The following is a 25,723-nucleotide window of genomic DNA, read 5'->3' on the forward strand; positions in this document are numbered from 1 at the left end:
GTTGCACCATCTTCTCATGTCTCGAGGGAGTGATGCACTAAGAAAAATCACCAACCCAAATAGATGTTTGAGATTTTTTTGGTACCGCAAGACTATCAGAGTGTAAGAAAGTCGGGTCATTGCAAGCAGATCAATACTGGGAAGTAGAACTACCACACCCCAAAAAAGCACAGGAACGCTGGCTAGAAAAAGAGAAATTACATACTATCTGATCATCTTCATTTGACTACACCCATCCACCTGAAATCAAATGCCGCCACAATGCCACGCTTGTGTCTCCCTCACACACCGGAAGGTCTCTGGTTGTGAAAGGGCTCCGGGTGCGGGGTCACCAAGCTGCTCCGCTCCCTTTACGCACGTAGGAAACCTAAGCTGCCCTGTTTTGTAGGTAGACAACACAGACAGCATACAAGTCTAGGTTTACAAGAGGAGTTGAACAAAGATGGGGTGTGGAGCGCTGGTTGCAACATTGACGTTCAGACTCTGCAGATAATAGACCCAATATGGCCCCCCTTTCCACCATGGCTGGAAGTCTTGACCCTCAAAGACGCTTTAAGTAAGACATGAGCAGAGTGGGCTCTGGCCCAGGGCCCCTGCCTTTCAAGGGGCCCCCGGATAGAGCCAGCTCTGCTGAGAGTCTTGCCCTGATGACCTTGAGTAATTCATAAACAGATTGTTTTAAATACTGTTTCCCTTTAATCTATTTTTAATGTGAGTGATGTGTGAGTTTATTACAGACATTGTGCAGAGAAATGTGTTTGTTTCATTCAACATTCATAGAACAGTTTCTTTTAGATCAAAATAGGACCTCACATATAAGAAATGAGAGTGTCACAGAGATTATTTTCAGTATTATCAGTGAGCTGCTGCTGTGTTACAATAATGAAAACACGTCACTATCCCTGAATATTAGATGTAACAACTTTAGAATTTTGAGGAGTGCGCCTGTGCACTGTCAGTGAACTGACCAAAGATGACATAGATTCAAAACTGCTCCAAACATGGCCCCCACAATATGTCCGGCCTGGCCCCAAAATACTTAAGATGTTCCTGTTGACCCTCATGCTCTTCATAAAGACATCAGGCACCATGAACAGAGGGGTTTCAACGAATACCTGTAGCAAAGGAGTACTTGTGGTGGGTTGACTGAGCAGGGGGTGCAGTCTTCACAGACCTCACTTGGCTAAAGTATGTGGGATCGAGTACAGCCGTCCTCCACTGCTCATTAAGCGGTTTGAAGCGCCAACACTGCAAGCGCCTATACTGACGCTGCAGTGCAACCCCAATGAACTCTACTGGAATATAGTGGTCCTCAAGGAAGGCTAAACTGCGGATTGGTTGCATCCTCTAATCTCATGAATCTTCATTCTCCTTTGTGGTATTCAGCCAAAATATCCCCCCAAAAATATTATGTGACAGAAATATTAAGCACAAAATTATCGTGCTCTCAAAATATTGTGGTCTGTAATATCAAAGTCAAACATCTCGAAATTAGGTGCTTTTTAAAAAAAATCGATGTCAAAAATATCGATGTTAAAAACATCGCTGTATATAATATCGATTTTTTTAGTTAAAAATAGTTTGTATTCATCTTTTCAATGTGTTATTTATAGTAAAATAATATAAATGCTTAGTCATTTTTTGTGTAAATTTATAATGGTGGGGAGTAATTGAAAATAATTATAAAGATTGGTGTAATTTTTAATTTTTTTGTTTAATTAAGAAACATTACATAGAATTTGAAGAAATTTAGGAGCGGGATGTTGGGTTTATAGGGGACAAGGGTGGAGAGTAATTTAAACAAGCATTTGCAATGCAATAGGTCTCGCGAGTTTAAGCTATTGGCATTGGAAATGACAATGCCTTTTATTTATGTTTTAAAAACCAAAACCTAAATAAAAGGCATTGACATTTACAATACCAATAGCTCAAACTCGTGTAAATGCAAGACCTAGTGCATTGCAAATGCTTGTTGTTTTTTCTCTTTCCTACTTGGGATCAAAGTATGTTAAGAAAAAATAAGTGCTACTACCTAAAATAAGCGTTGGTGGCTCCTACTGGCAAACACTGGCTTGAAGTAAAGACTGCAAAACTTTAAATGGAAATTTTAAAATGACGTCCTCTGGGATTATTTTATATTCACACCTTATTTACAAAGGTCTCATACTGACCCACCAGGCTACATACATACAACACCCAGTCAAAAATGTCACTGCTGAAACTAGTGTTTACAACGTATTGGCACAAAAACTTGTAGTTAGTGAAGTAATAAATGTAATTTACTAAAACAGTTTATTTGTTTTTAAAAATACACATTTAAAAACATTTACATCCAAACGTCATATAAAGAAAATGTCATTACATCACAATATTCAAAGCAATTAGTCACAATTAAACATAATTAAAAAAACACAACACGAGAGTTTAAAACAGACAGTAATCTTTGTCATAAATCGCCATAACCCAGGGCAAAACTTATTCACATATACCCTGATGCCTTGTTGATCATCAACATCTAGGGTAATGTTCGTAAAGATAGATTTGTGGCAAAAAGAGGGGAGTCAACGCGTTTCGAAGGCCTATTCACATTACACCTTCTTTGTCAAGACAGTAGCGTTATATACTCCCGTTCTTTAAGAATCTATAAACATAAACACATATATTTAAATGAAAATATCTAGATCTAACATAAAAACATATATAAAATACAATCAATTATTAAAAACCACAAATTTAAAAAAATGATTTTTTCTATGCAAGTACCGCAAACCTCCAAACCTTTGATCATGGTAAAAAACCATCCAAACACCCTCTCCCACTCCTCAATCTATTAATTCATATAATTGCACATAACCACGTTCACCACTGTTACATTCTGATTGATTCATCTGTATTCCACACTACACCTCCATCTATAAACTATACAGATAGTGTATTGTAACTTCCTTATAGGCTGATAAATGGTGTGCCACAAAGTTATTCGGACAGTATTAGTCCAAAGGCACTCCGATCCGCTACTCCAGCTTGATCTGTTCTTATTCTGGGAACACACATAAAGAAATCAGTGTGTTATCTAATTATTATCTTGGGGATCTCTATGGTTCATCCCCCTAACTCGTTTATATCCCAGATTGGATTTTCATAACTTACTCGTATTAATGTCCTTTCAATGATAGGGCATCTAATGCAGTGTGACAAACCGGTCCCGACTTTAGGATCCCACCAGCAGCATCATATCTGGTTTAAACTGCATTGATGATAAAATTATTACCAAGTCCAGGTATTAGTTGTCCCGCACTCACCTAACTTATCCCCAGATTATCCAGTTTATATCGCTCATACCTACCTTCATTTAAAAACAATATTCCTAGGCCCGTTTAGAGAGCTTCCTTTATTTTTGTAGGCTGATATCAATTAAGATGTTTTCCTTTTTAGACGCGTTCCTCAAAGGGGGTTCCTTCAATTCTGAACTTCCAAATTAGAGCTTTTATATATAGCTCTAGAATGAAAAAGAGGCCTCAATCAGTTCTTGTATACATCTTGCATATGTTATACTTCTTAACTAGAATCAAAATTTCAAGTGGCAATTTGAAAACAAGCTCTGCTGTTAGGAAACCTTATTGTACTCCTTTTTTCCAACTAGATTACCCCGGGACCAGGAAATCATCCCGTTGTTTAACCCTGTTATTATTATGGACTATTGCTCAATCTTAATCGAGTTCCCGTGTGCATCACTACCATTAGTATCCACAAGCACATTAGTCTGGATACATTGTAGCTACGGATTATCATATGTTATACCAATACAGGGGTTACCGGCTAGAATGTTATTATCTCTACCCCAGTCTGTCCCCCTGTTATCACGAAAAGAATCATCACATCCCTCTTACTGCTCCCCTTTATGTGTAAAAACCAACAGCCCTTTGATACGTCCGTCCTGGTAGTTTGTTCGAGTCTTTCAATGCAGCGTGGTTAACCTGCTATTTAAGCACTGCTTTCTCTCTTGTCTAATTGACGTACCTAACGTGTTTACGTCATCCCCAATAAAGACGTCCGAGCCTTTTCCGATTTGTAAGCTTTTCTCTTCTTTTTTAGACGTTTTTTAGGGGAATAAAAACTTTATTCAGCATCTCACCGAGACCACAATTGACCCATTATTCATATCTCTAGACCTGTCTTTCCCTACATTATTTTTTCGTTAGGTTTAGAGCGCAATCATTCACTCTGTTATCACCAAAGGTGTGTCAGTGCCAGGCTAATTGTTATAAGCGTTATTTTCAATATCTTATTGAGCAATCAAAAACATTTTTTTCTTCCCCTAAAAATCAAAACAGACCCGTCCATCCCTGGCTGCCATCAGTCCTATTTATCCACATAGGAATTCTGTCCAATAGGTAACAGATATCCATAGCAGTGCAACATTGATTAGGGAAAGAAGACCCGCCTATTAGTCCTATCTATACCTATAGGTACCTATATTGTGTTGCGGCTTACATTCTTTGAATTTGGTGTGTAGGTATATATTTAAGAAATTATCGACATCCAGTCTTCACGAGAATTTAGACCATTCTGCACAGTGTTTAGTTTACATTTAAACCATTGTTCTCTGAGTTTTCTCTTTTTGTCCAGGTCTCCACCCCTCATGTTGCTGGATATTTTCTCCAGTACAAACCACCGCAAATCATTGCAGCCATGGTTTAAACTCAGGAAGTGCTCCGTCAGAGGTGCATTCTCTTTCCCGGTTCTAAGGGCGGATTTATGTTCTTGTACCTTGAATCTAAGTTCTCTGCTGGTTTTGCCTACATAACCCAGGCCGCATGGGCAAATCAGCAAGTAAACTAAGTTCTTACTACGGCAATTATTGAGACTCCTGCACTTGATCTCTTGGTCATTGAACTGAGGCTTTTAGGAACCACATAGTTTTCACAAATCGAACACGTGCCACACTTGTGGTTGCCAATCGCCTTAGTACCCTGTAGTGTACCTTGCACTTCCTTATTGCGGTCCCTATAGGTATTTACTAGGCTATTTCTGATATTTCCATTCTTCCTAAAAGCAAAGAGTGGCTTCTCTAGTTTCAGATCTTGACCATCATTAAGAATTTTCCAGTTTCTATTAAGAATGTTCTTGATTTGATTAATACTCTCACAGAACTGGCTCACAAATGGAGAAGTGTGGCTCACTGGTTAGAGGCAGCAGACCCGTAGGCAGAGAATCGGCCGGGGACCAGGGTTCAATTCCCGATGCGGCAGGGTCGTGGACCAGGGTCAAAACAGACTCGCCTCGGTACCTACTCTAACCAGGAACACACTCGGCAACTCTGGGCATTAAGCTTGCCTCATCTCTACAACGGCCCCCCACAGATGCCGGGGATGCCTGGTTTCACCTTGGAGATACCCAGAAAGGGACCATCTCACAGGGATAGCCAGAACGGGTTCCCCAGCAGTCTACAGCGCCAGGACGCCCTGTTGCTGGGGCAGCTGTGCGCTTTACAAGTCTACAACATTTACATTTACAAATACAATCTTTTCATTTGTATGGTCTCGGCTACTAGTTCTATTTTGATCCAACATATACTTGCGATCATAATATTTCGCTTGTTTATATGATTGGTTAATAAATTATTGTATGTATGTAGTCTGGTGGGTCAGTATGAGACCTTTGTAAAAAAGTCGTGAGCATAAAATAATCCCAGAGGACGTCATTTTAAAATTTCAGTTTGAACCCCAGTCCTTTGGGTTACCAAGTGTTCCTCTCTTGTTTTGAATAATATACTTTAAATGGGACAGAACTAGTAATTCTCTACAAAATCTTATATAATCAAGTGGGCAGTGCCTGCCCTGTTCAAAAGTCAGCAATACTTTTAATGAACCGATTTTCAATATATTAGGCACTGTCATGAAAAAAAATACATTACAGTCCCTGGGAACAGATACTTCAAAACATAAGTACGTTACATTTATTAAGACACGGCCACAATATATTCCAATAGCGCGGTGCCACTTTACATTTAGTGGCACCGTCTGAGCTCGTCCTATCTAAATAACTAGAAATGAAAAATCCGTAAAGGGCTAATGCAGCTTCTTACGAGAACTGAATTTCCAGCTGTCCTTACAAAACTTCATTTAAAAGGACCGCGTATCTCTAAAGTGACTCGTCACAAAACGCCAATGTTGCATTGAAAGGGGCAGCCGTGCTGATAACCTTAGACGAACGTTTCCTGTATGTATTGCGCGAATGACGTCATCGGTGCGCAGATAGCCAGCCAGTCTAGACTGGAGGCGTGTGAGGAAGGAGGGTGGGCCGAAGGGAAAGGGGGGCTTCAAACAGAGACTGCCGACAGTCACTGCTTTCCAATCCGTGCTGTTGATATGTCCAGACCCACTCGCTGCTTGAAGCTTTTAAAGCAATTCATTTATACATTTTTAATTAGGTGCAGGAACAATGTAAAGAGGTTATAGAGGGAAGTGTTCGATAACGCACGTTAGCTCACATTCTGAGGTGAGCAAACAGCGCATGTGCGCTGTGTAGGCAAATGATTTGCGCCTAAATTGTAATCCTGGGTTTGGCGCTAATGGGAGTTTGCGTCAAATTCGGGTTCCATGCCCACTTTATAGGTATGTGTATCTTATATTACAAAAAGCAAAATAAACGGAACGAATTAAGGTGATACATTGTTATTCCCCATTCCAATGTGCACAAATTGTCACTGGTCAAACATTGAACACCTGCCGAACTTAAACAACTGGAATTATTGAAAATTAGCAGGTGCACAATTTGCACCCAGTTTCGACAAGCCTTCGTTGATTGCGCTTAAAGGTGCAGTAATTATGTCGTAGTCACTGTAAATCATGATGTTTCTACAGGAACATACATTGACAGTAAGTAAACATTAAAAAACATAAATCAACATATGAGTATACAGCGGGCATTGAGTGAAAGAATTGATAACCAGGGGTGGCACACAGTCACATCACATCATCAATTCTGATTTGATCAACGTGGCAGGGGCAGATATTCTCAGTAATTAATCATACATTGCTAATTAATGATGATACTAATGCGAGTTCAGTCTGGATCAGGGCACTGTGTCTTGGATAAAGAACATGTCTACAGGTGACTACCCAGTGTTGGTTATTATAAGAGAGAAGTGTACTGTCCATTCTAAGTGCTATAAACACTTTTTAACATGTCAGCCTTCTGAATTGATGCAAATGCAACAAATGCCATTGTTTAATGCATATTCATGCATATTTGCATATCAATGAATCGACTTCAAGTAACACTTAGGAGTAATATCTAAAATAAGTAGAAGTAAACACTGGTTTGGAGCAGCAGCTACTTTGAACAAATCATTTGCAGATCTGGCCTTTACAGAGAGACAGAATTAATTCTGGCACCGGTGATGCCATCATGCTTATGGAGACATCAAACAGTGGCCATAAATCTAGCTAAATGACTCATTTCGATCAATGGACTTGCCCATTAGATGACACTAACCATTGTCAGCTGTTCCACTCTCTCTTTACAGCTATTACCACAAAGTTGCTAATTAAAGCAAGCATTGGCAATGTCAATCGTCTAGGTTTTTTAAAACTAAGAAAGTGTTTATTTGTATTGTGATCAGCAGCAAAGTGTATGTCTGTAAGCGTGGATAGGTAAACGAGTGGAGGGATGAGTGAGTGGATAGGGAAGTGAGTGAAGCTTAGATGGGGTGGGTGGGATAGTTGTTAGACGAGTGAGTGAGATGATACATGAGGAATTTGTGGATGTATTTTTGGATGGATGGGTGGGTTGGTGGGTGAGCGGGTGTTTCAGGAAGTGAATAAGTAAGTGTGGGTGGATGAGTTGATTGCTAAGTAAATGGATGGGGTGTGAGAGCATTGTGAAAAGTGGATGTAGTGTGTGGAATGAGTGAGTGAAAGATGGTTGGATGAGTGGATGCATGGGTGAATGAGTGCATATGTGGAATGGAAGGGGTTGAGTCTGTAATTCAGTGACTGAATGCAGTGAGTGAGTCATTTATTAGATTAATGGAGTGGTAGAAATAGGGTGGGCGATTGAATGGATCTATCGGGAGACTGAGTGCATACGCAAAGCAGTCAGTGAGTGAATGTGTAGTTTTAGGAGTGAGGATGCTTGGGTAAGTGAATGGACTCAGTGAGTGAGTGAATGGGGTGAGAGAGGAAAGGGAAAACATTTGGGGAGACAATGAAGACGAACAGTTCTCAGACATGGAAATATGCGTAAACTGCACAAAAATACCTTCTGCCCAGCCACTCGAAATACCTCTCAACCTCACAAACTCCCCCATCATCCGCCAAGCAACCACGATGGGTTACCTCCCTGTTAGCCCTCTCTCAGTCACTCACTTCTGTCACATCTTTCGAAGGGCCAGTTGTACAAACATTAGGGACACCGATTTCCTAATTGCGATTTTCTCTGAATCACAATTAGGAAATCTGTATTCCTAATGTATGAAACTCTTTGAGTTTCATTTAGTGATTCCTTGGGGGTTGCAAATCAACTTACCTCATGAATACTAATGAGATAGGTCGCAGTTTATGACCCATTAGGCATCACAGTCATCACAAGGACGGTGGCCTACTGAGGTCAGCAGACCACCATGTCTGTGATTGCTTTTTAATAAAGCACTCCTTTTTTATGTTGCTCTCTTTCCTTGAAAGAAAATTGGGTGCATTTAAAAAGAAGAAAATGAAATCCTGAGGTTTCATTTTTAAGAGGAGGAAGTGGTCCCACAGACCACTGTCTGCTCTTAACAAATATTATTATTTACATTATCAAAGGGCAAGGGGTCCCTTGGGAAACACCTCCTCTTAGTGAATGGGTTAGCACCACTTTTAAACTGGTGGTAAAATATCACTGTTTTGTGACCAGAATTTGGTTTCCAAACACTTATACATACTGTACCGATTCAGTATTTGGAAGGGACGCCCTAAAAACTCCCATTCCAAGTACCGAATCGCAAATGCAAAGTGCAATTCAGTAACAAGTTAATGCCTCAGGATGTATCACATGTGTTATTCTCTAAACCACACGTGGAAATAATTTCAATATAGTTCCTTTATACTGGGTCAATATTAATCTCTTTTGGACCAGTTAACTGAATTGACATGCTTCTTGGAGTAGGCCAATATAAAGAAAAGCAAGAACATAGAACATGCATTTAGTTTGTGAGCCATTTAGGAGCAAGTCCTGGCAACAGTCAACTCAAATCTGAAGTTCCTCTAACCACAAACTTATTCTCCACCACACCTAACCAAATTGTGCAGATCTCATACTTTAAATGATCACTCACAATCACCAAGATATTTCTGAATTAATTTGTGTACTATGGCAGAAGCACCTCTGCATAAAGAAAACCTTTGTTAGAACCCACGCAACTTTCCTAACTCTTCTGTGAACACATTGTCGTGCACAATCTCTCCACCCTTCCCAATCATATACTTTGTTCTTCTAAACTGACTTACTAATTGTCATTAGTCGTTGTTCTTTTTCTCAACCAGTCTCCTGTATTTACCGTTATTGACACATACAGATTAAAACTAATGCATCTGCTTTTTCATTCTAAGAAATACACATGCATTTTATTGTTTGTGCCTCTGCAGCCTCCTCAGTTTATGTCACAAGATCACATATGTTTCCACTTGTCTAACCGGCTTATTCTTCACCGATCCTATGGAATACTATGTGCTAAAGCAGCTTTTTGTGTGGCTCCTCTACATGTTTGACTCAGTTTTTTTAGGCACCACAACAGACTTTGCTGCACTGCCCTGCAGGCTGGGGTGGGACGACATCCCCCAGCTCTCTCTGATTCCTGGGAGAAGGTTCTGTATCTCTCCACTATGCTGCCTAGTACTTAAAAGCGCCTTCAACTGTGGTGTAGGATACAGCGCCAGACGTTGCGCACTTCCCTGCAGGCTGGGGTGGAATTACATACCCCGGCTCTCTCTGCTTCCTGGAAGGAGGAGCTGTCGCTGCCCACACAGCTGCCCTGGCAATTGAAGGTACCTTGTTTTTCCCGCAGTGCAGGACATGTGTTGAACGTGCCAGGGCAATGACTGGGCCAAGAGTGGGCCCATCTGCGCCTGTCCATGTCTGACTGAGTTCGGACCAGGCCCCCCATCTTGGGACAGTGTTGTTTTTCACCTTATGTGGTTATCACACTCCAATTAGATAATGGGCAATCGGAAACTTGCTGCAGTTGCTGGTACTGTTAAATGCCCCCCGCAATGGTCCCAACATTATGATGCTGCTCACTTCTGCAGTGGGGGCTCTCATGGAAGAAATCAGCACAGTTGGGGTTGAGTTAGGGATTGGCTCACAAGTCTCAGAGAAGAATCAAATCCCCATCATACCTGAGATAGTGCAAGGAGATGGGGCTGGAGCCGGTGCGCAGGTATATGTAAATTCCACCATCATAGGACATTCCTTGCCTTCTTCATTCGACACAGCCCCCGCCACTGATGGCTTTTCTGGGGCCTCTAAGCCAGCTGAAGGTAGTTCCCTAGCAGACAGTCCCAGGATGATCTCCCTAAGTAAACCAAGAAAGAAAAGGCCTACGAAGAGGCCTGAGATCAAGTCAGGCTGCCAGCCTTCTTCTTGCAGCCACTCGCCATGCCGACTTACCAATGACGTTTGTAACATCATGGTTGATAGACTTGTGGACCTATTGTCATCAAAGTTGGAATCCTTGGTCACTTCAACTTTTTCTTTCTTAGCATCTCGACTAAATAAAATTGAAGACACGTCAGCAATCCAAAGGGCCAATTCGATATGCAGCTTCACAAGGGTTGGTTGGGCTTGAGTTACCTGGCTGACAGCTCCATTTCGAGCTCTACCCTCGACTGCCCTGGTTGGGGGAAATGGTAGCCTATCTCAGCTGGGGCACTGGATGGCACCATGTCCCTGTACATCAGCAGCCCTGTGACCCACCTGTGGCACTAGACGGGGTTCCATTGTCGAGAGGGGCATGCCTTTCCTCTCTGTGCCAGCGGCGAAAAGTCCTACTCCTATTTATGCCAGTAGATGGTCCTTTTTTGAGGGTAAACCACCTCATGCCAAACCCCTACCAACTACTATTTCTACTACAGCTGCTGCCACGCTGTATGATTTAGATCTTCCTCAAGCTGCCATTCCTTATGTCATCATACTGGCCAATGCCCCTGCACTGACACCCAATGCCACGGAAAGTTTTGGTAAACCTAAAAGCACAGTGATACACTGGACACATACTCAACTGGGCGGCAGGCTACCTCTGTCCAAGGACATTATTGTGGCCAGGAGAGTTTCTTGGATCAGCTCTCAACCAAAGTCTGTGGAAGGTGACTGTGCAGAAGTAAATTTTGACAATCCATGATTAGCCAGCTTTTTGTTAACTCAACTGCCACTTAGAAGTGAGATATGGAATATCTGTGTTTCCTTTATGTTTTTTTATTTATAAGCCCCCACTCTTATGTCTCACTGGGCCTAATGCTTATGTAGCCACCTCTTAGGGAATACCTAGTCATGTTGAGACTCTTAAGGTTTTCTTCGACTTCCTGCCAAAATCCAACCTGGAGAACTGCTTTGTTGTTCTAGCTGGCGATTTTAACTTCTGTCCCTGTACGAATCGGTGTTTTATTCTATAGGGTGTGGGGATTGCCTTTTTATGGGTTCTTTGCATATTTCACAGACTCCTGAGGGAGATAATTTAAATTTCAATTATTTCCTGGCAGAGTGTAACCTAACTTTGCTCAATCACCGGAAAAATACACTCCTACTTTTACTGGTCAGAGTGCTAACAGTGTTATTGACTTCTTGATTTCTTAAGCTCTGAACGAACTCTTGATTGAATTTGAAAGTCACTTGGGGTGCCCTAGGTGACCACAATCCTCTTATAGTGACTTTTCGCTGCGACTTTAGGCGAACGTTCCCAATTCATTTGCCCACGCTCAGGGGGGATCCTTTCTTCTCAAGGACGGCAACTGAAATCCTGTACGGTGTTGCCTGAAGCTTTCCATCGATATCTATGTAGGACTTGCTCTACTGAGATTGATGTATGCCATAATGATGCTTCCACCACCACTACTATTTGTAATTCTTTCCACATCATCAGATAAAGTATACAGACTATATTAACGGGCAAGAAGCTCATCCACCATCCCAGAACCTATGAATGATTTGGTTATAAGTGCTCAATGAATTCTTCTGTAGGCACTTATCACCAGAGACCATAAATAGGTTGTGCCACATATAAGATCACTATAGAGGACTGGAAGCTTTTTTTTGAGAGACAGAGATTGGGACCAGCTGCTGGCCGCTAGCCTTGTGAGAGACAGAGGTAGGTTTTGGGACATTGTATATCGCCCAATCTTAGGGGCAGCTGTTGAACCTTCACTACAGTTACCATTCCATCTAGGACTTGGGTCAAACACTTTGAAATAATTTATGATGCTCCCAACTCCTCTCCGATCGTCGGCCCGACTGAATACACCTATGGACCCCTCACATTTGCCCTAGATGAGGTTACTAATGCCATTCAAGTGTTACCATCTAATAAGGCCCCCATTCTAGATGTCATTCCGCTTCATCTTTTCAAGTCCTATATAGAATTTTGGCCTTCTCTTTTAACTCAGAGTCTGAAAGCAATTGTTCATTTTGGACACCTGGTCCTCGTCTGTGATGACCCTAAGCTCCGCCGGCCTAGTTCATTGATTAGTTCCTCTGTCAAGACTGTTGGTCACTGTTTTTGAACAGATTAATGGACTGGGCCTAGAATCAGAATGTCCCATCTGACTTACAGTAAGGGTTCTATCCTGGCCTGGGAACCGTTTATCAAGGACTTAATATGAATTTGAGCATAGGTAAATATACATCTGCTAAAAAAGGGGCACAGCATCTTGCCTTCATGGACCTATGCACAGCCTTTGATAGGTTCAATAGCGACAAACTTTGGGCCATTATGTTGAAGTTGCAGGCAGATCTTCAGCTAGTTTTATGTCTGCACGATCTTCATTTTAACCTGCCAGCCTCAGTTAGATTTGGCGATGGAGGGGAATGTACAGAGCACTTTAAACCCAATTGGGGGTCTGCCAAGAATGCATCTTGGCTCAGTTTTGTTTACTCTGTATATTAATAGCTTAGAGAAGACACTGATTGGTTCGAGTTTCGATACACCCACAATTGGTTCTCGCCTGATGCCCTCATTACTTTATGCGGAAGATGGCATCCTTATTTCACCAACAGCTATAGGTTTAGACCTCCTCTTAAACTGATTTGTGAAATTTATGGATAATTTTGATCTTAGTACTAAATTTACAAAGTCCCAAGTTATGGTGATTGGACCTCGGTCTACCAAGACTAGACCATATTGCGTTAAAGGTACTCTCCTTGGGTGTGTCACTGTTTTCCCTTACCTGGGGGTCTTGTTCGACTCCTCTCTAGTCTGGTCTCTCATGATAGCTGCTAGAGGACATATGTACATGAGGAGTATTGCTTCGGTATTTGAATTAGCGTCTAGACTGGCGCATAAGTCAATCATGTTACAGGTATATAGTGCAAACTGTGTTACTGTTGTAGCATACGGTAGTGATATCTGGGGGTTTGCAAATGCATCCTCGATTAAAATTTTAGAGAATACGTTTTTGAGAAGACTTCTTTCTCTCCCCAAAGCACATTCTCTATTATTACACATGAGGAGCTTGGCGTTGTTTATTTAGCAGACATCTTGCTGCTACGACCCTTTTGCTTTTGGATTTCTGTGTGGACAAGTCTTGCCAAACATTTGAATCGCTTCGTTTTAAAAAGGCTGTTTGTCCCTTGATCACGTGCTTAGCACTCTGCGGCTTATATACTTAAAGGGCAGCTTTACTAAGCTGGGACAGCCAGGTTTTTTATCACCTTGAGTTATTAGCAATTGACGACCACTCTTAGACCAAGAAAGCCTTATGAATTGGAGGGTAAGAGTGAGAGCCTCCTTGGCCAAAGATAAAACATCTGTCAGCTCTTATGTGCCCTTGCACACAACTCTTTTAATCAAACCATATCTTATTTACAACGTGCCTGATCATCATCGTTTTTGGTTAATGCGTCTCAGATACATTTTATTCCATTATCCAGTCTCCCGTGGCAGCTCCTTTGGTCCAGCTCCCATTCTGTGTAGCTGTGATAGTCATTCAATTCAGGACACATTGCACTTGATTATCTTTTGCACTTTTTACAAAAGAATGAGAAAGCCTTTTACTGCACCTTTGCTTGCTAATAGGCATTTTGCACAAGTCAGGCCTCCTCTGTTTTATTTAATGTTACTACTTGATGTGTTCACTTATTTTAACTTGGCCCTGTTTGAATGCATAAAATGTTATTCAATACATGATGTGTATTCTCCCGACACGTTGTTGTTATTGCTGTACATATATTTGAGCTTTTTATGAAGTTTTAGTTCATGATGTTTTAGCTGTTATTTGTTTTTTCTTTTATGGTTTTCATGTTAAAACCCCCAAAAACATATTTTATGATGATGACGACTCCATTTCTTTTAGCATATTTTGAGTCCATACACCAAGGGCTCCCAAACGCCTCAGAGTACATGTGTTCTAACGCCTGAAATATGTGTTAAGTTTGTTCAGCAAATGACCACCAACATTTCTTGGTGCTCATGCATTTTAACAGAGAAAACTCAATACAGGAAAAGTGAGAACAGATTAAGTACTGAAAAGAAACGCTGTCATGGATTTCCTGAAAAATGTTGGTTTCTCAGATGGAGTGGTAAGGTGTTTCATAGTTTTGCAATGGAGGCCGACACAGATTCGTTCTTGAAGGTACCTGTTCTGCCTTTTGGTACCTAAGGCGATAAAGCAGAAGGCATACAGCACAGTACTTGAAGCAGGACTGCATTATTGAAAAGGAAGGGGCTATGTAGACCATACGAAGAAAGTGAGTTGTTCGGAGCTAGGGTTTTGAGAGAGAACCCATGTATGCACAATGGTTAGAGCTTTAGAGGTAATGGCGTTTGCACACTGGTAACCAATGTAAGGTTTTGAGGGTGGCTGAAATGCTCTCATATTTCGTAAAGGCCAGACAGCAGAAGAGTTGCTGCATTTTGCACAGGCTGCAGTTGAGCAATTAGGCCCCTAGGGACATTTGGAAATAAAGCATTACCATACATTTATGTAATATTCACAGGCATCCTTATTTTCTTATCTTCTCTTTATTTTTCAAGCATTTCAAGTGATAGAAGCAGGTCTTTGGGCCTGATTACGGGTTTGGTGGTCTTGGAGCGGGCTGCAACGCCAGCGCCCTGCTCCTAGACCACCAAACCCACAGTCTGGCCGCCCACCCTATTCCGATTGGAATACAGGTCGGGTGTCCTGCAGCAGAGGTTCCACAGCGGTGCCTTTCGAAGGCTCATACCTGAGCCTTAGAAAGGCACTGCAATCGGAGCACCACAGCATGTTCCAGAATGGCATGGACTCCTAAGTCCAGGCCGCGCAGGAACTGGGGGTGCATGCATACTAAGGGCACAACATGTGCCCCCCTGCATGCTTCCCTTGGCCCTGAGGCAACAGGGGGCCCTGTAGGACCCCCTTAGTTTCCTCATTGCCACACTTTTCATGGCAGGCTCACTGTCATGAAAACTGTGGCGGTGAGGAAACTCGTAATATGCTTGGTGGTGCCACAACGTCACCAACAGCATATTGCGGGCCTCATTCTGCTGCAAGACCACCAGGGATCACGGATCCCTGGCGGCAGCAGTGATCCTATGTTGATTATTTATTGTTGGGTGTAGAAGGAAAAAATTGGCGCTCATATAGTGATCACACTACATTGACCTCAAAAAACAAAATCCAAGGTGCATCCAAAATAGGGGAAGAGAACACCCTACTTCCCTAAACTCAATCCAAGGATTGAACAACACAATACAGTTTTTTCGAAGCATATAATAACAATAATCATTCAAATTACAGTTTATCAAACGCGCAAGAATTAATGATCAGTTGGGCTCTTGTTCTTCTTTTATTGTTCCTCCAATCCCATATGCCAACGCATTTCGCCGTGGTAGGTTTAACCTACAGCTTCATCAGGGCTCAAAGTTCCTCAGAATATGTTCCTTGTCGTAAATAGCTCTCCGCTTTGCAGGTATGTTTTCCTTCCTTGAAATTCTTTGTTAACATCAAGGTGATAATAAATTCCAAATCTGTCAGTTTCGACTCCACGTATGCTCGAAATATTCCCAAACGCCGTCTGCCACAATACAACAAACCACTTCTTTCAAATCCTTCAATTAAGGAAGCGTCTAAGTGGTTTGTTGTATTGTGGCAGACGGCGTTTGGGAATATTTCGAGCATACGTGGAGTCGAAACTGATAGATTTGGAATTTATTATCACCTTGATGTGTTTACAAAGAATTTCAAGGAAGGAAAACATACCTGCAAAGCGGAGAGCTATTTACGACAAGGAAAATATTCTGAGGAACTTTGAGCCCTGATGAAGCCGTAGGTTAATCCTATCACGGCGAAACGCATTGGCATATGGGATTGGAGGAACAATAAAAGAAGAACAAGAGCCCAACCGATCATTAATTCTTGCGCGTTTGATAAACTGTAATTTGAATGATTATTGTTATTGTGTGCTCCGAAAAAACTGTATAGCGATCCTATGTTGGTCCGACTACCCGACTCAGAATACAGCGGTCAGACCGCCAGTGCGGTGGTAGCAGCACCGCCACTGCTGGTTTGGCCTTCCATCTGACAGCCAAACTCGTAATCAGCTCCTTTGTAACTTTTGAAACATGGGCCTGGAGTCCAATATTAGCATCATTTTGGATACCTAGGTTCCGGACTTGGCTGGCAGCCACCAGAGGAGCTCCTAAAACACCAGGTCAATTTATAGATTTTAGGGAAAGTTAAGAGAATCTGTATTGCTGGCATTTAGTTTGAGAAATTTGATGATCATCCACTAACGTATTTCCAACATTCAATTGGAAAGCAAATCGTGTGAGCATGATTTGCATAAAAAAAACAAAATCAACTGAGTATCATCAGCGTACATATACAATCTGACACCAATCCGATGTAACAGAAAGGGGAGGGGTCTCATGTAAAGATGAAAGAGCAAAGCAGACAGAATGGAAACCTATTGGTCTCCCTTGTGAGGAGTAGGAAGGGGTCAATATAATTTGCTATCTGTTGCACAGAACTTCTTTCAGCTAGTCCAATGCTACCTCTTTGATACCACGGCCTACTGGTAAATAGCATTTTATGATTGGCGGTGTCTAAGGTTGTATAGAGGTCAAGGAAAACTAAGGTTCCTGCAACTTTGTTTGCTTTGTCCTGCACCTATGCGTCCATCATTCGTCATAGCTCATCCAATGTAGAGAATCATCCACTGTCTAAAGCTGGCTTGAAAGTGGTCCAATATTTAGTGAGATTATTGATAGTTGCAGAAAGATCCATTTTTCTAGAAATTTCTCCAGGCGCAGGAGGAGTGTGCAGATGGTTGCAGACGGCGCATTCGCATGGCTGACAAACTTTTATGAGGTAGTGCAGGTCGTCACATCAGGACTCCTAAACAATCATACTTAGTAAAATGAAAAGCTCCATGCCTGTGGGCTCCCTGTGTTTGCCCCAAAAAAGATGGTGACTGTCTTTTTTGTGGACACGTTAGAGACAGGCTGCAGTTCTTTGCCTGAGTTATGATATTTAACTAATACATGGCATGTTGATGCACCATTGTGTGAGGACTCACTGTTCTAAAAAATCTTTTAGGTTTTAGTTTATAGGGCAAAATGATCTGGAACATCAGATTGATTTTTTGCCCACTATAATGTGGTGTTGTGCTTACTCAGAAGTATACAGATTAAACGTGTAGGTTCAGATATCCATTGGTGTGTGTGTGTGTGTGTGTGTGTGTGTGTCAGTGCAGTAACAATCAGAATATTTTTTACACATCAGTTTTCTGATTTTAGGTGCCTATCTGGATGTTTTTTTACTCAGGCTAACATAGTCTCTGGTGCAAACATTGGCTTTGAACTGCACTGCTCCAACACAGTTTAAATATTAAGGTGCAATTTAAGAACATTGATCATTTAAGTACAAATTAGCACTAAAATGGAATAAAAATCAGGAAATTAATGGTTCTCTTCCAGCGTTTGTTTTGCGGCGTAGTTTTCAATTATCTTACAGTATATTACCCATGTCTTGTCAAGTATACATCCTATTTGACATTTGATTTATTTTTATCTCAGTACTTTGTATAATAGTGCAAAGGGCGCCATGTACTAAGGTGCAATGCTGCACGACTTGCTCAAATATTACAAATCAATCTTGTGTTGATGATGCGGAACGGTTTATCCCATGCTAATTATTTGTTTTTTTTATTTTCCCAGATACTGAAAGAGTCAATTCCTTTTTTAATTGGCCAGTTGCAAGATCCGAACTATAATGACATCATAGTAAATATACTTGTTGAAATATCAAGCTATGAACCTTTAGCCCTGGCCAGTTCTCTTCCAGTACTCAAAGACATCTGTGACACTCTCCCAAGCCTGATTGGACAGATGGCGACGATTTATGGCGCTGTTGGACAAATTGATGAGGTACGTTAATTGTGTAGAAATTACTAGATTACTTTAACTAATGATCAAGCATATAGGTCAACATTGATTACGTTGTTATTAAATATCCCTTCAAGATACACCTGTTAACTGTTTGATGCAAATGCCATGAAGCACCTCAAGGAAAGTGTTTGGTTTCTCATATAGTAGGAAAAGAAAATGTACGTTACATTCTGGGGAAGCTTCTTGAAAAGTTTGACTAAATTCGCTCATTGCAGTATTACTAATGTAAAATATGAATTTAGCTGTAATACATAACTGTTGTTGCTACAAGTGTTTCAGTGAATTCTCTGAAGCTTATTTGTGGTTTATGAAACCTTATAGAGTAAGGTTGTGTTACACCGCATTATTAAGCATATTTAAATAGTAAACATAGGGTTAATCACACGTATGTCACAGGAATTTGTTAAAACCTAGCCTAGAAAGACCATTATGCTGTACATTCTATAGGGTAGATTTGTCAACATTTTCCCCCATGCCCTCGGAAAGCACTCTGCCATGAAACAGGACATGATAAAGGGATTTAGAGGCCATGTTGAATATTCTGTTTGTCCTCCATTGGTCAATACTTCACCCAACCCCCAAAGGATCATGTCCAATTGCTGATGACCAGTTCATATTCTTATACATTCTTTGATGCCATGAGAACACATTAGAGCACCCTATTCTCCAATGTTGGAAAAGCCAGTGTCACAACCAAAACAATTCTTATTTAATCATTACAAACCTAGAGTAGCATCATCCGTTTAATTAGAATAGCTTTTAATGTCTACATTTATTGCCGTTTTAAATATATTCAACTTTACTCCAGGACCTTCACAGACAAAGGTAAGCTGTAATTCATCCAAAAAGACTCTTCAAAATTGTTTGTGCATGATTTATTTACTATTAGCTCCCTACTTCCATTCCCCATTCCCACATCAATCCTGTTCGTCAAAATGATTGTCTCTGCTCTAGTATGGTCCTCATTCCAAAAGGCGGGATAAAACTGATAGATAATTCTACCTGGTGATTTTATGATTTTTTTGGCATGTGTTTTTTTCACAGTGCAGCATTACCACCCTTTTAAAAGATCTGGAGTTCGAAACGGGCGTAGCGCACTATTTATTTTATTGCTATTTCTTCCTTTTCACACTGTTTTGTGAGCGCTCTTTGCGCCTTGCAAACTTTTTGAGCAGACACATTTATTGAATATTTAAGATTTATGCTAAATTGTCCCTATTTTACATTAAATGTACTTGTCTTTGAATCTGTATCCGCAAAAGACTATGAGGGCAATATATATTACATTTAAGGTTCAGTAAAGTGGTTTGATTTTTTTTATGTATTATTATATGCATTGTTATATGCATGCTTTACTGACTAGGTGTAACATAAATAACCTGTGGTGGACGATTTGACATTACTCTAGGATTGTGGTATTTTGAGAGGAAGACCTTTTCATCGGTCTATAGATACAAATTAAACAAAAAACTGCCATCTGTACCGATAAAAAAAGCTATACTGTTTGTCAATGTTATACCTCAACACATCAGCACCAGTCTTTGTGAATTCATCCTTAGATTATCATAACATCTTATGCCCATTCCTGCTCAAAACACCCTAAGAAACCATAGTTGCCACCAAATGTTAGAATATGACTCATTGCAGGTATTTACCAAACAGGCTATAGGCTAGATTGATGGTGTTGTACATGGCTCTGTTAGAAATTTTGTTACTGGTTGACTGGGGTGCGAGCCCTGGTCAAACAGAAACCACAATCCTAGTCAGGGAAAGGCATAAGCAAACCCCAAATAAACCTGTGCACAACTCCCTGGTACCTTGGCACAGAGCATTCAGGCTTAATTTAGAGGCAATATGTAAAGGATTTATGCAACACTTCAAAGAGTAAAACAGTAAAAACACCACACAAAAAGGATCCTAGACAAGGTTAGAAAAATGGAGCTTGATTTAGTAAATAAAACAAGACCAAAACAACAAAAATCCAATCGGTAGAACCAGTTATGATTTTTTAAACAATAAACTGCAATATAGCGCCTAAAAGCATAAAGCGCCAAATCTGGTTATCGGGTATCTGGTCTTGCTGGACCAGGTCAAAGTCAAAAGTTCAAGCTGACCGCAATCAAGTGCGGGTCAAGAACAGTCCTAGATTAGTCGGGTTGAAGGTATACCTTCTCAAATTTTTGTGGCAAGAGTTCCATTTGCGTGAAAGAAAGTTATCGAGAGCAATGAGATAATCACTGATGGAGGTCGCAGACGGGCAGGCTGGTACTTTGTGTTGGAGGTTCTCCGTGGGCGATTGATGCTTTCAAGACAAAGAAACGAGCTTGCAAGGCTCACGGTGCGAACAGGCCCATTTGCTGTTGCAAAGAGCCCAAAAGCTTGAATTTAACAGCTCAAGCACCACACCAGTATCCAAGACCGGAGAGGCAACTCTTGGGGGTTCAGTAACTCTCTAAATATGGGTCAAGGAACTGCTAGGGACCATTTTATATCACTGAGGCTAAGATCACAAAGCCAGCAGACTAGGGGCCGATTCACAGAATTAACTTAAGACTAAATCCTAAACTTACTACTTTGTGGTATTCACAGAATGCACTTACTACTTTTGGTATTCACACACTGCACTTACTACTTTTGGTATTCACAGAATGGATTTACGACTACTAACTTTATGTCCGCACTCGGGCCGGAAATTCCGGCTCGGAGGCGGGGCTTCCGGCCCGGAGGCGGGGCTTCCGGGCCAGAGGCGGAGTTTCCGGGCCGGAGGCGGCGCTTCCGGTCCGGAGGTGGGGATTCCGGCCAGTGGCGGAGATTTAGCCATGGCCGAAATCTCCACCTCCGGGCCGGAAGCTCCGCCTCCGGCCCGGAAACTCCGCCTCAGGCCCGGAGGCCCCGCCTCCAGGCCGGAATTTCCGGCCCGAGTGCGGACGTAAAGTTAGTAGTCGTAAATCCATTCTGTGAATACCAAAAGTAGTAAGTGCAGTCTGTGAATACCAAAAGTAGTAAGTGCATTCTGTGAATACCACAAAGTAGTAAGTTTAGGATTTAGTCTTAAGTTAATTCTGTGAATCGGGCCCTAGGCCTTTGAGTCACTCTGGGATTCTGGGTTCAAGATGGGTCTCAAGTCCAGTTCTTCCCCAGGCAAAAGGGCAACAGGTCAGCACAGGTGGTAGCTCCTTCAGAGTAGCTGTCCAGCATGGTGACAGTCCTTCCAGCACCACAGCAGTCCTCCTCCCAGGCAGAGTATCCATAGGTCCAAAAGTGTACTGAATTGGTTGTGTCTGAGGTCCTTCTTTTATACACAGTTGTGTCTTTGAAGTGTCGGGAAGCTTGCCTTTAAATGAAGTGCATTCCCTGCCCTGGCTCTTATCTGGCTGTTACAATGCAGGGTTGTTAGGTCCTTTGTGTAGAGAAAGATAGACAGCCTATTCAGGTGTAAGCGAGGCTGGGCACAGCTCCTCCCTCAATCCTGCTAGTGAAGGTTCATCCAGTCACACCTAAGCTCCCATTGTGTGTGGCTACCTAGGAGGTATACACAAGGCCCAAATGCCACCTTCACCCAGTCATGTGACCAGAACCAGGAAGCTAAGGTAAGAAAATGCCATCTTTCGAAAAGTGTATTTTCAGAATAGTAATTCAAAATCCAACTTCACCATCAATTGGGATTTTAAATGAGGATTCCAGAGACACCAAACATGATCCAGCCATCTCTTACCATTTGGAAATTACACTTATATAATGTAATACAGCAACTCCAATGTTATCCTATAGGAGTTATAGGCCTTGCAGTAGTGAAAAAAGTATTTCGCTACCAGGACATGTCAAACTTAAAAGTACATGTCCCACTTTTTAAATACATTGCACTCTGCCCTGTGGGCTGTACAGGGCCTCCCCTAGGGGTGACTTATATGTATTTCAAAGGAAGGTTTGGGCCTGGCAAAAGGTTTATTTATGCAACACAAAAAGATGATGGACGGAATGTTGAACATTGTCAAACATTTACCCCCAGTCACAGATCTGGGTTTAATCCATCGTTATTTTGCTCACCACGCCACCCCAGTTCAGACATAGCCATATGCAAATCAGTCTTGACCCTGTGCCTCATGGGAACAGTCCAGACCGAACTGCCAGGCCATGTCTTCCCTGGACATGAATCAAGCATCCTAGGACTGGTTTCGGGCTTTCAGCCCTCATCAGCCAGGATAGCTTGACTCCAGTGACGTAGTGAGCATGGGACCCACGTCTTGCCATACCCTTCCCACTTAGGGTGAAAATGCAACACAAAAAGATGATGGACGGAATGTTGAACATTGTCAAACATTCACCCCCAGTCACAGATCTGGGTTTAATCCATCGTTATTTTGCTCACCACGCCACCCCAGTTCAGACATAGCCATATGCAAATCAGTCTTGACCCTGTGTCTCATGGGAACAGTCCAGACCGAACTGCCAGGCCATGTCTTCCCTGGACATGAATCAAGCATCCTAGGATCGGTTTCGGGCTTTCAGCCCTCATCAGCCAGGATAGCTTGACTCCAGTGACATAGTGAGCATGGCACCCACGTCTGGGCATACCCTTCCCACTTAGAATGAAAATGCAACACAAAAAGATGATGGACGGAATGCAGAACATTGTCAAACATTCACCCCCAGTCCCAGATCTGGGTTTAATCTATTGTTATTTTGCTCACCTTGCCACCCCAGTTCAGACATAGCCATATACAAATCAGTCTTGACCCTGTGCCTCATGGGAACAGTCCAGACCGAACTGCCAGGCCATGTCTTCCCTGGACATGAATCAAGCATCCTAGGACAGGTTTCGGGCTTTCAGCCCTCAGAAGCCAGGATAGCTTGACTCCAGTGACGTAGTGAGCATGGGACCCACGTCTGGCCATACCCTTCCCACTTAGGGTGAAAATGCAACACAAAAAGATGATGGACGGAATGTTGAACATTGTCAAACATTCACCCCCAGTCACAGATCTGGGTTTAATCCATCGTTATTTTGCTCACCACGCCACCCCAGTTCAGACATAGCCATATGCAAATCAGTCTTGACCCTGTGTCTCATGGGAACAGTCCAGACGGAACTGCCAGGCCATGTCTTCCCTGGACATGAATCAAGCATCCTAGGATCGGTTTCGGGCTTTCAGCCCTCATCAGCCAGGATAGCTTGACTCCAGTGACATAGTGAGCATGGCACCCACGTCTGGGCATACCCTTCCCACTTAGAATGAAAATGCAACACAAAAAGATGATGGACGGAATGCAGAACATTGTCAAACATTCACCCCCAGTCCCAGATCTGGGTTTAATCTATTGTTATTTTGCTCACCTTGCCACCCCAGTTCAGACATAGCCATATACAAATCAGTCTTGACCCTGTGCCTCATGGGAACAGTCCAGACCGAACTGCCAGGCCATGTCTTCCCTGGACATGAATCAAGCATCCTAGGACAGGTTTCGGGCTTTCAGCCCTCAGCAGCCAGAATAGCTTGACTCCAGTGACGTAGTGAGCATGGGACCCACGTCTTGGCATACCCTTCCCACTTAGGGTGAAAATGCAACACAAAAAGATTATGGACGGAAGGTTGAACATTGTCAAACATTCACCCCCAGTCACAGATCTGGGTTTAATCCATCGTTATCTTGCTCACCACGCCACCTCAGTTCAGACATAGCCATATGCAAATCAGTCTTGACCCTGTGCCTCATGGGAACAGTCCAGACCGAACTGCCAGGTCATGTTTTCCCTGGACATGAATCAAGCATCCTAGGACCGGTTTCGGGCTTTCAGCCCTCATCAGCCAGGATAGCTTGACTCCAGTGACGTAGTGAGCATGGGACGATGGATTAAACCCAGATCTGTGACTGGGGATAAATGTTTTGCTAATGTGCAACATTCAGTCCATCATCCTGTGTGTTTAAAAGGTTTATTTAGCCAGATCGAAATGGCAGTTTAAAACTGCACACACAGGCTCGGCAATCGCAAGGCCCACTAGTAGTTTTTAATTCACAGGCCCTGTTCACATGTAGTGTAGTTTACTGGGGACTTATAAATAAATTAAATATGCCGATTGGGTATAAGTCAATGTTACCAGTGGTAAAGTGCAAAGAATCCTAAGGCTTGCAAAACAAAAACGATGTCAGCAAAAACAGGAGGTGTGAAGGCAAAAAGTTAGGGGGAGACAACTCCAAGAATGCTAGGTCTAACAATGGCCTTAGTATGTGCCAGCGCTCATATGCCTTGATGTGTTGGAAGTAGTGGTGAGCAGAACGTTTGAGTTTTATTCTGCGGAATTCTGTGGAGTTACATAAAAACTCTGCAGTGTTCAGCAGGTGGTGAAATGTCGGCATGTTGCACTGATATTTAGTGCTGTGAGCTTGTTCAATGCTGTAAAATGAGTGCAAATGGCACCATACATTGCGCCAGAGGGTGCTGTTTCTTTCTGCGGCTTGAGTAGATTTTCGACTCTAGCAACAGCTTTCTCAACGCGAACAGTAGCAACTGCCCGCATTGAAAAATTGCACCAGGACGCCTCCCAGTGCTCAATTTTTCACGCTCGCATTTACCAACCTAAGTTTGGCAAGCTGCATGCGAGAAAAACTCTGCAATATGGTGGTTTGCACAGTTTATCCAGAACTCCATGCTCCAGGCAGAGTGCGGAGTTGGCAACACTGTGAACTCTGCCAGTGGAGCATAGTCTACCGCTCACCCCTAGTCTGAAGGTCCATTAGCCATAATCACCATTGTTGCCTGCAAATGCAATGAATCTGCAAGACAGAATAGCACATATGCTAGAGAAATCACTGCACAGAAACATGAAGCAATGGTTTAGAAGCCACTGCAATTGTCCATGTATGTTCTGTTGGCTGAGGAGGAGACCAGAATACCCTTCGGTGGGTGGGTGCTTTCTCTGTCTGCACTATCCCTTTTGTTAGGCTTAAAAGCCCAAACAAGGTCATTTAGTTTAATCTGCCAATGCGAAGATGCTGGCTATATACACCTGACCACATTGTCTGTATCTCCAAAGCACCACACTCAGTTTCACCTTTCGAACCTGGTCAGGAACCTGCCATAGATGTGTGCTTTTCTAGGGGTGG

At 42.3% G+C, this 25,723-nt stretch overlaps 1 protein-coding gene across 1 annotated transcript in view; it reads left to right on the forward strand.

Moving 5' to 3' along the window:
* The window catches only part of VEPH1 (ventricular zone expressed PH domain containing 1), a 1,846,458-nt gene that overhangs the window by 417,677 nt on the left and 1,403,058 nt on the right, over positions 1–25,723 (forward strand). The window contains exon 6 of the mRNA XM_085634750.1: positions 18,389–18,598. Within this exon, the coding sequence (XP_085490876.1) occupies positions 18,389–18,598 (210 nt within the window). The remainder of the gene's footprint in view (positions 1–18,388; positions 18,599–25,723) is intronic.

Source organism: Triturus cristatus, chromosome 11, assembly GCF_964204655.1.
Source record: "Triturus cristatus chromosome 11, aTriCri1.1, whole genome shotgun sequence".
In the NCBI taxonomy this organism is placed as follows: Eukaryota; Metazoa; Chordata; class Amphibia; order Caudata; family Salamandridae; genus Triturus; species Triturus cristatus.